The 15,728-nt window shown below is 43.3% G+C and overlaps 1 protein-coding gene across 3 annotated transcripts in view; it reads left to right on the forward strand.

Annotated features, from left to right (window-relative positions):
* LOC112559403 (lactadherin-like) overlaps positions 1-15,319 on the forward strand; it is a 55,290-nt gene extending 39,971 nt beyond the window's left edge. The window contains exons 7-12 of one of the 3 annotated variants that reach the window (XM_025230630.1): positions 3,238-3,410; positions 5,251-5,328; positions 7,767-7,911; positions 9,976-10,023; positions 10,180-10,419; positions 10,821-15,319. In XM_025230630.1, coding sequence (XP_025086415.1) covers positions 3,238-3,410; positions 5,251-5,328; positions 7,767-7,911; positions 9,976-10,023; positions 10,180-10,419; positions 10,821-11,107 — 971 coding nt within the window. In that variant the 3' untranslated portion in view covers positions 11,108-15,319. Of the gene's footprint in view, positions 1-3,237; positions 3,411-5,250; positions 5,329-7,766; positions 7,912-9,975; positions 10,024-10,179; positions 10,426-10,820 lie in introns of all 3 variants that reach the window. The other 2 variants (XM_025230629.1, XM_025230631.1) reach the window with 2 other exon arrangements.
* Positions 15,320-15,728: the final 409 nt, after the last annotated feature.

Below are 15,728 nucleotides of genomic sequence, written 5' to 3' on the forward strand. Positions count from 1 at the left end.
ATTAATAAAGTACGGGCATGAAGAGGCGGAAAGCTTCTTAAACGAAAAGCTATTTCAAGATTGCTTGATTCTTTATGGAGAGGAGGACAGTATTTCAAGGGTGCATATAATTCATGCCGAGCGCTCGGCGTGCCGACGGAGGGGACAAAGCCGGGTACGTCTCCTCTTTCCAGACCAGTGCAGCCGGGAGTGAGCAGAATTCAGTCGCATGCAGGTCGACGCTGCGAGTTGTCGAGGGCCTACAACACCCGACTTTCACAATCGCGTGTGACGACTGCTGCTTGGCGCCTTGGTGCCTGAGAGAGAGAAAAAAAAAAAGTAGGGTTTGAGACTTTCTAACAGGAACTGACCGGCCTTGCACATTTCTCACGTACCAGTTCACTTTGAGGTCGACTTCTATACACTGCTGAAAAGGAAGAAAAAAAATGTAGACAGCAAACGGTTCAGGGAAGAACAGACTAATACTAAGGTAAACCTGGAAACTATAACTGTGCTCGTATTTGCTTTGGGAAGACGTAAAAAGAATTTTTTAAAAATATTTCCAGAACTTCTTTTCAAGGCTTGACTGTAAAAAAAAATTGTATGCTCTAGTAAAACAAGGAAGACATGTCCTGAGTTTGCTACGCATCTGCAGAGCTACAATAACCATTACATTTAAATAGATTCATTGCAATAAATTACTGACACCTACAAGAATGTTTATACGTATTGATAAACTGGAAACTGGACCGTCCTATCTCACACACCCCTACCTCGTCAACTGCAGGTAGTGTGTGCCAACGGAGAAGTGCATCTTTGAACGTGTATTTTGTTTATAATATAAACGAAATATTGCCTTAAACACTTTTCCTGAAAATTACCAACACAAATTTCCATACGTGGAGAAAAAAAAAAGGATTGAGGACGAATCGCTATGACTACAAGTAAAAGGTGTAAACCGCTGTAAACGCTGGTAAATGGGTTGACATGAATGTCTGTAACTACTGGTGATTGTGTGTTTACTGATAGTTTACAGGTTTATCACGAGCAGGCGCCGACACTCATCTCAACTCGCTATTTACTGGTAGTCCACCCGCGGTTCCACTCCACGCGAGCGTTTTCGAGTAGCGCCAAAGTCCTTTGCAAAGAAAGTGCTTGTCTGGACGGGCCGGAGCTACCCGGGGTGTCGCTATCAGAGCGTCGCGAGCCGGTTCAGCCAGCGACGACGAGGAATTTCGAGCACGACAGGTGGGGTGCTGCAGCTATTGGCCATCCACCCGTCGTCTCTTTGTGGACGGGTAGTCAATACCCTGCTTATTAAAGTCGCATAAAAAGCTGCTGTGAATTTTTGCCTCTGACAACGACAAAACCCTTCTTGTCTGGAGGCTAGGGCGTCACTATCAGACACCCGAAATACCCGAGCTTCGTGTTCCCCAAACTGGGGCCCAGCTGCCCAATCGTCTTTCATTCGTCAACAGACGGCGCTTTTTGTTCATAGAAATGCAGTTTAGACATTTTTGTTTTCCCATGAACTGTTTCCCCAGATCGTGCTGGGAAGACCATTCTGTGGGGACCATTGATAGGGGAGGACACTCGGAGAGTAGCGACAGAAAGCCTTGCCAGAGTAGCAGGGTCACCTAGATGACTGAACGATTGGAGTTTGTTATGCGACACTTCGTCAGGGGGTACACCCGTTGCTAGGGTGTGACCAGAACATGTCTTCTTTTGTCAAGAAAAAGTTGATCCTACGTCAACTGCAATGTTCCCTCGTGCTCATCTCATCTGAATAATAATCTTAATCAGGTGGTAGAGGCTGGAATTTATTTTAACTCGGTGACCTTACTGTCGTTGTAGATCGCTCTGGCAATGGGTCTCCGTGTGATGTAGGGTGGGGGTGAAAAGTCATGCTTGTGTCGCGTGGAGCAAGAATTAAAAAAAAAGGAATTGTACCTAAAGGTTAATTGAATGCAGACGACCTGTTTCTTCATTGTCCTCTGACGTGGAGAACTGTTAGGAACACACGTACCTACACACACACAAGAAAGAGTGAGAGGAAGGACTTTTTGCCACAAGCACTTTTTTATTTGTACGAGTGGTCTGACTACACAGGTGTGAGGTATACTGTACGTGTCCCACACCTTTCAGAATGCCATTATCTGCACCAGTGCCCCTGCACACTGAGTCTTTATTATCCTCTTGTCTGCTGCATTCGTTTGCTCACGAATGTATTCTTATCCTCAAAGCTGGTTTGGGGACTTTCATCGCCGGCTGCCTGTACTCTGACTATCCCATCACGTCCTGTCCTTTTCGCGCAGTAGCCTCCCTTTCCTTCTTTGCAAACGCAGAGTTATATGCCCCAACAAACGTACTTCTTTACCTCGACAGATCTTTCCCGAAGTCTCGTTTGCTGCTGAATTATGTCGAGGTCCCGAAATTGTTCCATACAACTTTTGACTGCAGTTTGTTGTTGTGGGCGTAATGTGTATGTCACATGGAGCTGAGTGATCTAATCAAGCTATTAATGGAATACACTGATGACTATCTTGCACTTATGTGATGACAGAAATAGCATGTTGATTGAATAAAAAGTTTCGCCATTTTGCTATAAATAATCCAGGGTGTGGCATCAATAAAATTTTTTAAGTCGCATGATAAAGTGCGGTACCTCTGTCGGGCTGTTTTCCTCTCGCGAAAATGGTGATGATTATGGCAACAAAGATGCTTAGCTCGACAAAGACGAAGGCTGGCTGGCGCGCGCCAGTGAAGTGAAACCGAGGCTCCAGCCGCCATTTGGTGAGGACGCCAATAGTCTCCCGCCGTCACCCCGACGTCGCCTGCAGCGCCCCGCACCGGCAGTCACGTGGGGGGAGTCATTTTTCGCCTGGATACGCTTCATTTACTCTCGGCTACACCTCCGCACTAAGCTTGTGATGGTTGAGGGAAGTTGGGAGACGCCTTCCTTCTATACACGACCACAGGCGATCGAGTGGCTTGTCCAAACGTCTCTCACTTGTTAGCATGACGAGTTCTCAAAGACAGGAAAACAGAGGCTATTTTTAGTTTATTTTGTTGCTTGACGAATTTTGCCATCAACCTTACGATACAGAACCTGCTTTGTGAAAAAAAAAATTTGTGCTGAAATAGATTTTTTCTTTTGTTTTGTTTCGGACGATGCCCAAAAAGCCAAAGGATGTAAATTAATTAAATTAAAATGTAATATTTTATCATCAAGCCATCCCTGTTCATCGCTGTTGGCAGATTCCCAATGGCTGCAGCTGGACGTAGGCCCCCCGACCCTAATCACGGGGGTGGTGACCAAAGGGCGGGGCGACACGCGACGGAAGCACTGGGTGGAACGATTCAAGATCTCGTACTCCAACGATACCCGTGTGTGGTACTTCTACAAGGACGCTCACCACCTTGACCCAAAGGTAAGATTGTAAGGAAAACAAACAATAACAGAAAAGAAAACACACTAATGTGTTAAACACATGAAAACATAAAATAATTCAAGTCACGGTAGCAGCACACGAAGAAATTACTTTGTTTTTTTCTCTCAATACTCCAAGCATGGCCTACATAATTTTTATAATGATTTTAAGCTGTTTCTGGCAGCAAAGTGAGGAAAACATAAACAGCGCTTGTCACAATGAGAAAACTACAAAACTTGAAGTACACTAAAGATGAGAAAAATCACACGATGTTGATGTAACTGAACTCCCTTGACGAAGGAAGGTTCTTTTATGAGCAGAAATGGTAGTCGACTTTGAAACGCATTGAATGACTAGGATTGAATGACTAGGACCTTAAAATGGTTTTAAACATATTTTCACAGTAAGTTACTATCCAAGTCGAGTTTGCTTTCTTTAGTTTAAGAATGTATTTTTTGAATGAACTTGATATTTGTACATCAGAAGTATTGGATTTCATGAAACTACTTTTATATTCTGTGAAACATTCCTCAACTTTTTAGGCATGAATGAGTTCTCTTGGAGAATTGTTTCTTTGTTTTTTTCCTTTCTCTCTCTCTCACGGTTTATGCCACTTTCTTATTAGAAATATGCATTTTAAAGGAGCATGTTAGACAAATGCTGTGACATTCATGCCGACAGTATTATTCTGTCTTCTTGTTTGCACTATCTCTTGAATGCCATCTTTTTTCTTTGAACACTATGCAATCTTTTTTCCTGTGAACAGTACTATGAATGCCATTTTTTTCTTCACGAAAAGCAGTGAATGCATTATCTTGTCATGAACAGAAGTGCATGCATCTTATGTGAAATGAAAGTGAGTGTGTGTGGAAATGCCCTACTTTTTAAATAAATGTGTTGAGGGTTAGGTGACATTAATTTAGGTGGATGAAATATTTATAGTTATGGTCAGTGCAAATTTACCCCACAGCAGTTTGTTTTCATTTGCCACCTTTTCTTATGCAAATTCTTTTTTGTATTGTAATTGAAAATCTTTGCGTCTTGGACAAACGCAAAGCCGAAAGATTTTTAAAAAAAGCAATCAGGAGATTCTTTGTTTTAAAAGATAAACACTTTTTTTATTTTGTCGTTTATTTAACAACTGTGATTTGTTTGGCGCACAGCTACTAAAAGATCATATCCTGTGATGATAATATTATCCATCAGAAAATGTAATGTTGTAACAGCGGCTTGCTAGGCAAGTTTTCTTAAAACAATGAATTGTAAAAAGTTTCGATTGCAGCAGCCTACTCCAAAACACGAACCCAAAGGCAGCGTGTCTTGAAATTCGGTACAGTTGATTTCTGCATCTATCTACTCGTTGGCCATCCCTTCCCATCTTCCACAATGTCTTTTTTCGTCCCTTAGCCGAGCCATTCTTTACTTCGTCTCCCCTTTATCTCCCTGTATAGGAGGACGAATACAAAGAGCTGATGTCCCTGACCTGTTGCTGCTTGCAGTGATGCAAATCTTCCTTCCCCCACTTTTCCCCCACTGGTGGTCTTGGCGTGCCCCCCTTTTCTTTAATGTCTCAAACTGATTTGCTCAACAACATTAAAAATTGACATATAATAGCTGAGTATGTACAGAAAAGCAAAAAGTACATTTTTTTGTAGCGGATATTCTAAAGGTATCTACGCTTGTTACCTGAATGATGCCATTTTCTTTTAGGACATCTAGAGCCTCCTGATAAAAATTAGTTTGTGATCGAGCGGACATGTGTCACGTGACCATCGCCCAGGACATTGTTGCGGCGGTGATGTACATTGTCTTAATCTTGTCTTCCTTCATCTTGTTCTAGAGTCGATGGTTGTGGAGCCCCTCGCTTAATACAACTTCCTCGCATTTAATACCTGACAAATACTCCGAGGAGGGACTGGTAAGCCACTAACACTCTCCGCCAGGCAAGCTACCCGGGGTCTGACGTCACTGAGTCCCGGGAGGTCACGTGATGGCAGCAGAGGCCATTCCATCACGCTGTTTTATAACGCATATCAAGTATCTTAAAAAAAAGAACGTTTCACTCACCTGCGGGATTAACACTTCCCTGACAACCGTGGTTGGGGGAAAAACCCCAACCGAACTCTTTCATACAAGTACCCTTACCCGAGAACGTATTGAGCTTCGGGTATTTGGTGGCTTGTAAAGCTACATCGCCAACATGGCGTCCGTCCAGTCACGAGAAGTTGTCTAACACTGTTTCTGTATCGAGAGCTAACCTTGTTATTATTAACCACTGTATTCACAATGCAAAAACACATTGCGCTTTGTAATTTCAGGTGTAACATTAATCATAATGAGCTGGCATATAGGAGGGCTTTAAGGCAACCCAACAGTCCTGCAGCAATGGAGGTGACCTTTCACCTTGACCGCGGTAGAGAGTAAAAGCTTGGCTAGACTGTAACCCCGGCTTTCTACTGCCAATGTACCTCTCGGAGACTCAGTGGATAGCTAGGTCTGCTTTAGTAGACTTCGTTTCTGTATGTAGAGGACATTTTGCAGAACAAAACCACCAAAAAAAAAAAAAATAAAAAAATCAGACTTCCGTGTAGCGGTTCAAGCCTTCATAGTAAGAACTTTTTTTCTGGAGAATGTTGACAACTCTTGAAGACTAGGAGAGGTAAGAGTTTACATTCTTAAAATCTTAGTCTGGTTAGCTACCTGTCCTGCTATGAGGTTGTCAGCTCATGTCATTGCTGCGTTGAAAATATATATATATTGGACATTTAATTAATCTTTTTATTACAGTTTTTATTTTTAAAGCCAAACATTTAAAAATAAAGTAGTCCAGTGACATGAGCCGAGGACCGTTTGATAGCGAGTGAAAATATTGTTAGCTAGGAGTAGTCATCTACCAGGTTGAGTAGAGTGAGTAGTGTTCACTGTCAGACCCCAGGGGCCACGCGACACAAGCGTGTGATATTGGTTTGTATTGTAACCGTGTGTTATTACTGACTGCTACAGTTTACATGTGTTCACTGAGCATGGCTGTTGGTCAGACTCGCTGTGGATGTATTAATGCCCATCGTACGATGTAGAACAGTTGACTATGCAAACTGTGGAGTATTAATATTAATGCTCGTTAGAACACCGTGTCCACGCATCTCGAGCAAAGGCCGGCAGCATCCGTTGGTCTAGTTGTTAGAAGACCAACGGTGCGAGAAGAACCTTAGACTGTGTCATGAGGAGGTCCTTTAAAGATAAAATTCTTCTTCGCCGTGTTTTTTTTTTGAAGCTTTAGCCAGCCTTTGCCTGAGGTACTGTGAGACATTGTGTATTTGTTGATGCACAGCTAATTTGCATAATCTGCTTACCTATCTGCATTTTGTAAAGTTGAGTGCCTTCACACGCTTGCAGTCCACTGATGCTATGAAGTTATTATGCAACTACTGTAGACTTGCTCGCTCTATTTGAATGTTATTTACAAGGTTATTAATGTAAACAACGCATGTTTATTATTATTTTTTTTTTTACCTACTTACCTGTCGTAACGCACTAGCAGAAAATGCCATGCATGAGTAATCTGTCTCTTTATTTTACTGACTGCATGAGAAAGATAATAACGACATATTTGTGGTATTAATCGCCCAAACACACTGATCCACCCGACCCTATGACCCCACCCAACCTGCCTTTTTTAACAGACTTACCTCCCCTGTCGTGTTCTGTCCCCACCCGGCCCTGTTCTTTACCTAACACTTCACTCTCCTCCATGTGGCATACAACAGTTTTGCATGGCTGACCTCTGACCTTCTATACACCCTTACTGCTCTATCACTCCTCACCTCCCCATCCCTACTGTTACCCTCCTGTCAGGTCGCACGGTCTAGCAGCAGTTCAGCTCAGCACTTGGTCCCTGCACGAGAGGCACGGGTGCACTCCACCCTTTTAATTCCACCCCTTCCCCCATCACTTCAATTGTTGTCATGTTGAAGCTTTCGCTGTATTACCTTTTCTTTTTTGACTTTGAACCTTCGCACCGTTATCAGCACGGGTAGGCATGCGCAGTTCGTCATTTCCGAACAACAACAGAACGGCACTAGTAGAGGGCATGGTTAGTCACCGGAAGTACATTTTGTTGGCACCCTCACCACGCCTGCGTAGAAGGGCTTGTGACGTAAGTGTGTCGTCTTGCACGCTGTCTCGGTTTAAAAACTAAAAAGAAAAAAAAAAAAAAAAGCACGAGCGCAGTTGTTTGAAAGCGAGTGTCGAGTGATGCTAACAGGTCTTTGTTTTCCTCTGTTCTGCTCTTTGGCGACCTCCTGACGTCATCTCCTCCTCACCTGTCTGCGCTCGTGACGTCATCGTCCTCAACAGCTGTTTGGCGGCAACTCCGACAAAGAGACGGAGCGAGTTCACTTCCTGAACTCACCTTTCGTGGCTCGCTACGTGCGCTTCATACCTGTGGAATGGCGCAAGAAGATCAGCATGCGCGCCGGGCTTCTCGGGTGTCCTTTCACAGGTGAGTTCTAACTAGCACTATATATATAAAGATAGATAACAGATGACTATTCCCAGAACGAGGCTTTCTCAAATGATCTTCCGGTTTCAAAAATCGTTGGAGATGCAACATGTCAATCTTTATTGACAGTTATGTGTTCAGTTTTCTGATTTGAGACCAAGTAAGAGCACAGAAAAGAAATGAAAGGAGGCTTGTACCTCAATGACTTCTGCCAATATGTAATGAATACTAAAATAACTAAACTATTAATTTAAGTAAGTATATCGCTGGCAACATTAATTTCGATCTATCCTCTACTTAACATGTACCTGGATGTACCTTTCAAAAGCTTTGTTAAGTTCCTGACAGCTTTTTATCTCGCGACGGGTTGTGAACTGGTCGCTGCAGACTTTCAACAGTCGTTTAAAAAAAAAACTATTGTCTGTGGTTCTACAAACTGTTTGTTGTGCTGCCTTACCCCGCCAACAACCACATCTTTACATAAATAAATTCTCTCATCATCTGTACATACCGGAATTTCTCCTCCACACACATCCACACCCACCCAACCGTGTTTTACTGCATGGTGTGGGTCCGAAGCTGTTGTAGAGAATCATGTAGGTACAGGTCGGTACTTCAGGGCGGCGTCCGTCTCGGGGTGAGGTCTGTTCTGGCAAAGTACCGCAGGTGGCGCCACCATGTAGGCGTCCGTTGACCTCTTGCTGTTTAAGCACAAGTTCCTGTGTGTATTATGGTGGAGGGCGACTTCCTCGTCAACCCTTGTGTGTCCCAGCTGCGGACACCTAGTGTGGTCGACATTCACACGTGGTCGTGTGTGTGTTCGCGGTGGGTATTCACGAGTGTTTTGGCTAGTCCTCGCAACCTCTTACGTCATCCAAAAACCTCCAACAAACTCTGTGGCACCCGCCTACACTCCACCCCGCCCCCAACACACTCCTTTAAACTCTTTCTCAGAGGACTTGGCGATGGGAAGCTCACTGACTTCAACAGTCACGTGATCTGTGATTACTGCCTGTTGACAAAGACGTTCTTACAAGCTGAGGGCATCACATTCATCTCTCTCTTAATTTTTACAACAATATTTTGTGACCGATACGATGTCTTAGGTTTTTGGTGGTTCTAAATGCGATGATCATGGGACTCACATTCTTTGCGATTGCAATTCATTCTTTCTGTCTGTCTTTAAACATTGGAATGCGTTTGTGATCAGAAGATGAGGCTGAAAGTTAATTAACAATGTTTTGTCAGTACGAGTCGGTGACCACAGAGATACAAGCACACAATACACACATACGATACTACAGATCATAGGATCAAACGCTCGCCAATTCCTTCTCTTGGCAGACGCCTGATGAACACACACCTAATTAACCCAGTTACCCTAGACCCTATTCTCTGTTGGCAGAGAAAGATGTCTTCCTTTATAAGTCCCCAGTACCACAAACACAGGTAAGAATGAGATGTCACTCAAGCTTTTCTCCAACCGTCCCAGTCGATAACGAACGCGATGCGAGTCTGGTGTGCATGCTGTAGGAAGGGAAGGAGTTGTTAACAACCACAGCCCTGGGAGGTAGAAGCTGCGCACACCTGACATCGCTAACGGAAGACGAATGGCGCACGTCGAGCGCGACGACACCTGGACCTGTCTGACGGAGTTGTCGCCAGTCGTCGTCGCGACCTCTAGCGTCCTGACGGCGCTGAGGTGCTGTGCATGCCGCCACGCGGTTGATTTGCATGGAGAGGATGAACAAAGACGACCGTTGTGTCGGGTGCCCCTGCAGCTCCCGCGGCAGACATCACTCGTAGTTGTCTTTTGTCGACTCGCACCTCGTGTCGCTGCACTATGTGTACATAATGTACGATAATGTACGTTTGGAGAAACTTATGGCAGGCGTGCATGGAGTCACATACCAGCAGAACCCAACCTAAAAATTTATATGTTTGTCTCCTTCTACGATAACTAGGAGCCTCACATCAACCATGACATTGACTGTTATTATAACAATTGTTATCTACTAGGATGTCGTTACTACATGTCACATCATCATATTATTTCATTTTCAGGCGACTGCGGTGAAGGTTTCATGCGAGTGAACGAAGACACACCTTGTGGTAAGTATTGCATATATATATATTCTTTTTTAAAACAAAAGTCACGATTAAATTCACTCTGGTAAAGAATTATACACAAGAGTTTTCACACTTTAGCAGTATAGCACTAACAATATTTGATATCTATCTTTATAATGCCCGCACTCTTGTTTGTAGTCGAGAACCTGGCCTACAAGAAGGACTCGTGGATCAACAAGAAGACCCAGTACAAACGTCACATCCGTCACAAGCTGCCCGAGGGACATGCGGACCGCGCCGTGGACGGCAACCTGGACGTGCAGCTGCAGTCGTGCACCATCCTGGACAACCTGTACGGCAAATACCCGCTGTGGACCGTCGACCTGGGTCAGAAGCAGAGGGTGTCAGGAGTCGTCATCTACACATGGCAAGGCGATGGTCAGGGTAGGACCTTCTCATCCTCTCATTTCATCATCTAAAGCTCTATCTCACATTGACAGATACTGTTGGGCATATGTTTACTTTCGACATTGTTTATAACAGGGTGTACACCCCTTTCCCTAAATATCGTTACACATTTGACAGAATATGTTTTGGGCGAAGCCTGATCTTTGACACCAGACTTGAAGTCCCGCTATACCTTCAAACAACTTTGGACTTGCTTCAGCATGTTGATCAAAGTTTTAATATCCTTAACATTTACACTCAAACTATTCATACACCATTTATGACCATAGTTGAAGATGAGCCTTTCGAGCCCTCTTTGGGTCTTCTCTATTTGTCCAAAAGTTCAAAACGCATATTTCACTCTGACCTCTGTCTGTCTTGCATGTCCATAGAAAAGGCCACGTCGTTCCGCGAGTACATGAGCAACCTGGACAAGCTGATGGTGTACGTGGATGATAAGATTCAGCAGAAGGAGGACGAACACGACGAGTCATACGCCAGCGGCAACATGTGCAACTACATCTCCAGCCTCAACAACGCCCTCTTCGCGCCCAAGGTGGTGATGCAGTGCGTGCGGACCCTAGTCGGCCGCTACGTCCTCATCGAGGCCTGGGGCCGCCAGATCGGCTGGAGCAGGCTTTTCGGGGCCGTGTTGTGTGAGGTCCAGGTCTTCTCCTAAGCCAGGGCCTTGGACTCTTCCCATCCCTTTGAAGACGTGGACTTTGAAGAAATTGATTGTGTTCCGATTCTGTGGACAGGCGACGCGCAAGCCAATTAGCTGAAATACTTATCGCGTGCACTGATTATTTAAAAAGGAAACTAATTGGTGATAATGACCACCAAACGATAAGAGGACTCCGACTTCTGTATGTTTCAAAGGAGGAAATGGAAGAGTACATTGACTGAACAAGATTGAGTGTCATTCACCTCCCTGCCTACTGTGGACTCTTACAAGGGCCATGTTATCTTTCATTACTTTTGTACAAGAAACAGAACTGTCCCTACCCTCAGTGCTTGTTAATCTTTCGTCTCATCTCGGATATTAAGAACATTTTGCCTTCAATTGCCATACTGGAGTTCGCACAAACGTATGTGTGCTGAGGAGAGGGATCGTGGACTAACCACCGAACCTACATATTTTAGAAGCGACACGCAAACAATAATTTATATAAAGTGCATAAACATTCTCTCGTACTGGACAGCAAATAGTTTTCTTATCATTTCTATCGTTTTCTTACAGTATTGTAATGCTGCTGTACTTGATTGTTCAGGGAAGCTGTCCACAACGAAAGTCTGCGAGAAAGTGTACGAAAAAAAGTTCTTCTGACTCGGTAAGCTTCCCCTTAGCGATGTTAGCTCTTCTGTAAATAGGTGTGATGGGTAGTTCGATCAGGAACATGCTCCCTCACCCAGCCAATATAGATCCTACTCGCATTTAAAAAAAAGACTGCGAATAACTGGTCCAGTTCGGTTTTTTTAAAGATGAAACGAGAAGCACGGCATCAGAGAGGATGCTACTCACTGTAGTCCTCAGATGCATGTTGGAAATCTCAAAGTCCGACTCGGACAAAATGTTTAATTAGCACAGTTACATCCTACAAACCGTATTCCACGTATTGCTGTAGGTGACGCGTTGAGGTGACGCACCACTCTTTGATACTAAACCATAAACATAAACCTACTGGTTTATATCCTCCAACGCCGACCTCACCGCTTCCTTCACTCGCTGGCCACCCAGCGCATGTTACTCCAGAGACAAAAACCCTCGAAAACCGCCGACACCATTTTTAAACCCTATTTTACTCACTGTTAATAAATAAGTTACCGCGGGACAATTTATGTTTAGGCACGAGTTTTCATAAAGTCCATCTCCGGTAACCGCCGTCAGCAGATGGCGCCACGTGATGCCGACCTGATGAAGGTTCAAGGTTGTGACTCGAGGAGCGAACATTGGACAGGAGAAGAGGTAGCCGAACACCAGAAGCTGGGAGACAGGTGGTCGAACACTATTCCCACCACGTGGTAGAGGGAGGGGACCGAGTAGGTGTTCGGACGGTGGTGTTTAAGGAGCACGTGACCCGTGTGTGTCCAGAGAAACAGTTTTGTTCCGATGATCTGTGAGGGCGTCGCTCCTGTCAGAAATTTGCATCACTGGCTCCCGACAAATATTTCCCCCCGTTCCCTTGTTTCAGCTAAAACCAATTTTAATGATGTAAATTAATATAGCAAAGTGGTTATCAAACAGAGGCCAGTGTCACGCAGAAATCATGTACAAAATATGCTGTATTATTTTAGTCCACTTTGTACTTTGTGTACTTGTTTTGTTTTTCAGTTTGTTTTCATGCGTTTTCTGACACTAGGCAATGGAAATTTCTAGTGTGCTTGTTTGTGATGCAAAATTATTGTTGGTTGTCTTTGGTAATGTTATATCAGGGATTTATTGTTACACTATTAACTGTTATGTCTTTGCCTTGGACAAGGGCGTGTTTGGGGATTAATGTCGGAATCTGTTTTTTGAGGTAGCTAATTTAACTTCGTACATCACTTATACATCACTAGTACATCACCAATAACACTCACAGTACCTTAGCTTTATCTATAACCAGTGCTCTAGGACCGAGGACATCATCTGACCCTGTGCCAACAGTCCTACAATGAATCCCAAAAGTTAATGAATGCAGCTAACACACAAACAACGGAAAGAAAATAGATAAATGATCATTATGGTAATAGATCACGATAAATAGTTTTTGAAAAATGGTCTAGAGACATGAAAAAATGTGATAAGAATTAACCATGATTGCAAGAATGTCTAAGACTAGCATAAAAATGAAAATCTTATCGTCTTCAAGACACAAGTGGAGAGACAGAAGGAAGTAACTAGAGAGAAATGGAGAACTGCTTCATGTAACGACGCGGAAGGCTTAGATCGCTAGCCGAGGATGTAGGCAACACTTAGATGAAATAGAATGACAAACACATATGCAAGTTTTCTCTGTTAGTGTGTTTGTGTGTGTGCTTGCGTGAATGTTTGCGAGAAAGTGCGTGTGCCACATATACTGTAGTCTCGGCAGCCATCCTTCCTAACTAGAGTTTAGCAATTTTTTTTTTCTCTTTTTTAATATCTGAAAACGAACTTACAAAATAAATGTGGAAGGGCGACTTGCGTGACTTTTGTACATAGGAAATGTAGTTTGCCCTGCAGGTAGCCTCTGACCTCATCGACTTCTGGTGCCTTCTTGTTTCAGAAGCTTTACAAACAGAACAGAGAAACATGTACGCTGTAAGCTTTCTCTGCATAATTACTATTAATATTTCATCATTTGGTAAGCTTGAATGTGATTGGAAAGACTGTTTACCGTTTTATATATGGACGCTAGAGTTTGTTAAAGGTGAACAGACTGTTTCTCGTGCGAACAATTGCGGGTGCTGGCGCGCGCGTACGTGTGCGCGAGGAAGAGAGAAAGATGTTTACTTGTACTTCAGAAAGGAATTGTACCTGTTTTCTTTTATTGTATTTGTACTTCTCATTGCTGATGAAACACCTGTTGTTTTTTTCTTCATCTCCGCATATTTTATGTCATACTGGATGTATATTGCTTTCACATATTTATTTCGTAATACCGTCATTATACACATGCGAAATCATCTTGACTTCCATCTTGAATCTCGCGTCAAAACACAGGGAGGGGAAGAAAACCGACATGGAGAGAGAGAGAAGGAAGGAAACTTCTTTGTTTTTACTGGATAGTTGTTCGATACATTAATAATGCAGCGAGTAAAAACATCCGAAGTTAACGAAATTGTTGACCAACAGTTTTGAAAATGGCTGTTAGCAAGTACTGACAGTGTGTGCCTTTAATTTGAATACAAGAAATAATAACTCTCCCGTCATCTGTACCTTTCTTTTGGCTACAAAAACGGAGAAGGCAGGAAGTAAGTGGAATATGAGTGGTAAGAATGTCCTACCCCTACATGTAGGCAGGTAGTGCTGGCGCAACACTTGTCGTTACCGACAGGGAGGACCGGCTGTTGGAATATCTCCGGCACGCTGTTCTGTGTTACACCTGTTCAGCTCCGGCAGCGTTGCCATGGCGCAACATTAGCTTGTTGACTCCTCACAAAACACATTTCTTAATGTCTTAAGTAGTTCCTTCCCTTTTAATTTCATAGGTGGTTAGTTTCCAGCCATGTTATTGCTTTGTATTCTTGCCGACCGAATTATAAGGCAACCTTAGCGGTGTTGTGTTGGCATTGTTTGTAGTGTTGGCGATGTTGTGAGAAAAATAAAAACCGCCTCAGTTTGTTGCACCAAGAGGACGGAGGTGGTGTTGCGAGTAGGGGGAGCAGCCAGAAAATTTCTGACGATGTAGCCGCCCATCTCCTCCCGCCCTGCTTTACTTTGTTATTACTTTTGTTACAGGACTACAGTTACAGACGAAACTACACACTGTCATGAAGGGTTTCAACAAGAGAGGATCCCAATCATAATTATTTTGAACTTAGTTTTTGGTTTTAAATGCTCAGCTGAAACCTTGCTTTACTTAAAAAACTTAGTTTATTTAGGTTTCAGTCTCCCTCACCACCACCACCCCAGCAGACACACCGCAACCCAGACTTTGTTACTCAGCTATCAGTCTTCCTAAAGTTCTTTTCTTCGTCACAATCAGCAAAGTTTCATTTCGGTTTCTTCATACCAGATCTGGGTGAACTGTCGTTTTTCAATTATACTGGTTGCATGCATTTACTGTTGAATGCCCCCACCTCCACCCTTCCCCGCAACAAGCGTATTCCGTTTGTCTGTACGTGTCACTGGTCGTGATATCTGCTGCATAACGTTTATGTTCATGTTCCAACTTAATTTACTGAAATAAAGTTATAAATACTGAAAGGTTTCTTTTTGTATTGTGTGAACTTCAATCGCAAACATTGAAAAAGAGAGAGAAAGAAATGGGGAAGAAAAAAGGGAATGAGATAAGTATTTATAAGTATTTATTTATCCCAGAGCGCCACCTTGAGCCACGACAAAATAATAACACATCCACATCGATCCACTAAATGTATTTCTGTTAAATACAGTTTGAAACTCTGGGCTGTCCTAATAACTTTTGACCAGGTGAATACAAGAAGATGCAAGCTCTTGTCCTTGATAATCTCTTTGGTCTGACTAATGTCAAAAATTACATGTTCTAAGAAACATGCCATCGCACCAGGCAATAAATTAATTCAACGTCACACCAGGGGCATCTACTGACCCTCTAATAAGAGCAGTGCAATATCATCCGAGAATTTGACGAGAT

Source organism: Pomacea canaliculata, linkage group LG3 (assembly GCF_003073045.1).
Source record: "Pomacea canaliculata isolate SZHN2017 linkage group LG3, ASM307304v1, whole genome shotgun sequence".
Lineage (NCBI taxonomy): Eukaryota > Metazoa > Mollusca > Gastropoda > Architaenioglossa > Ampullariidae > Pomacea > Pomacea canaliculata.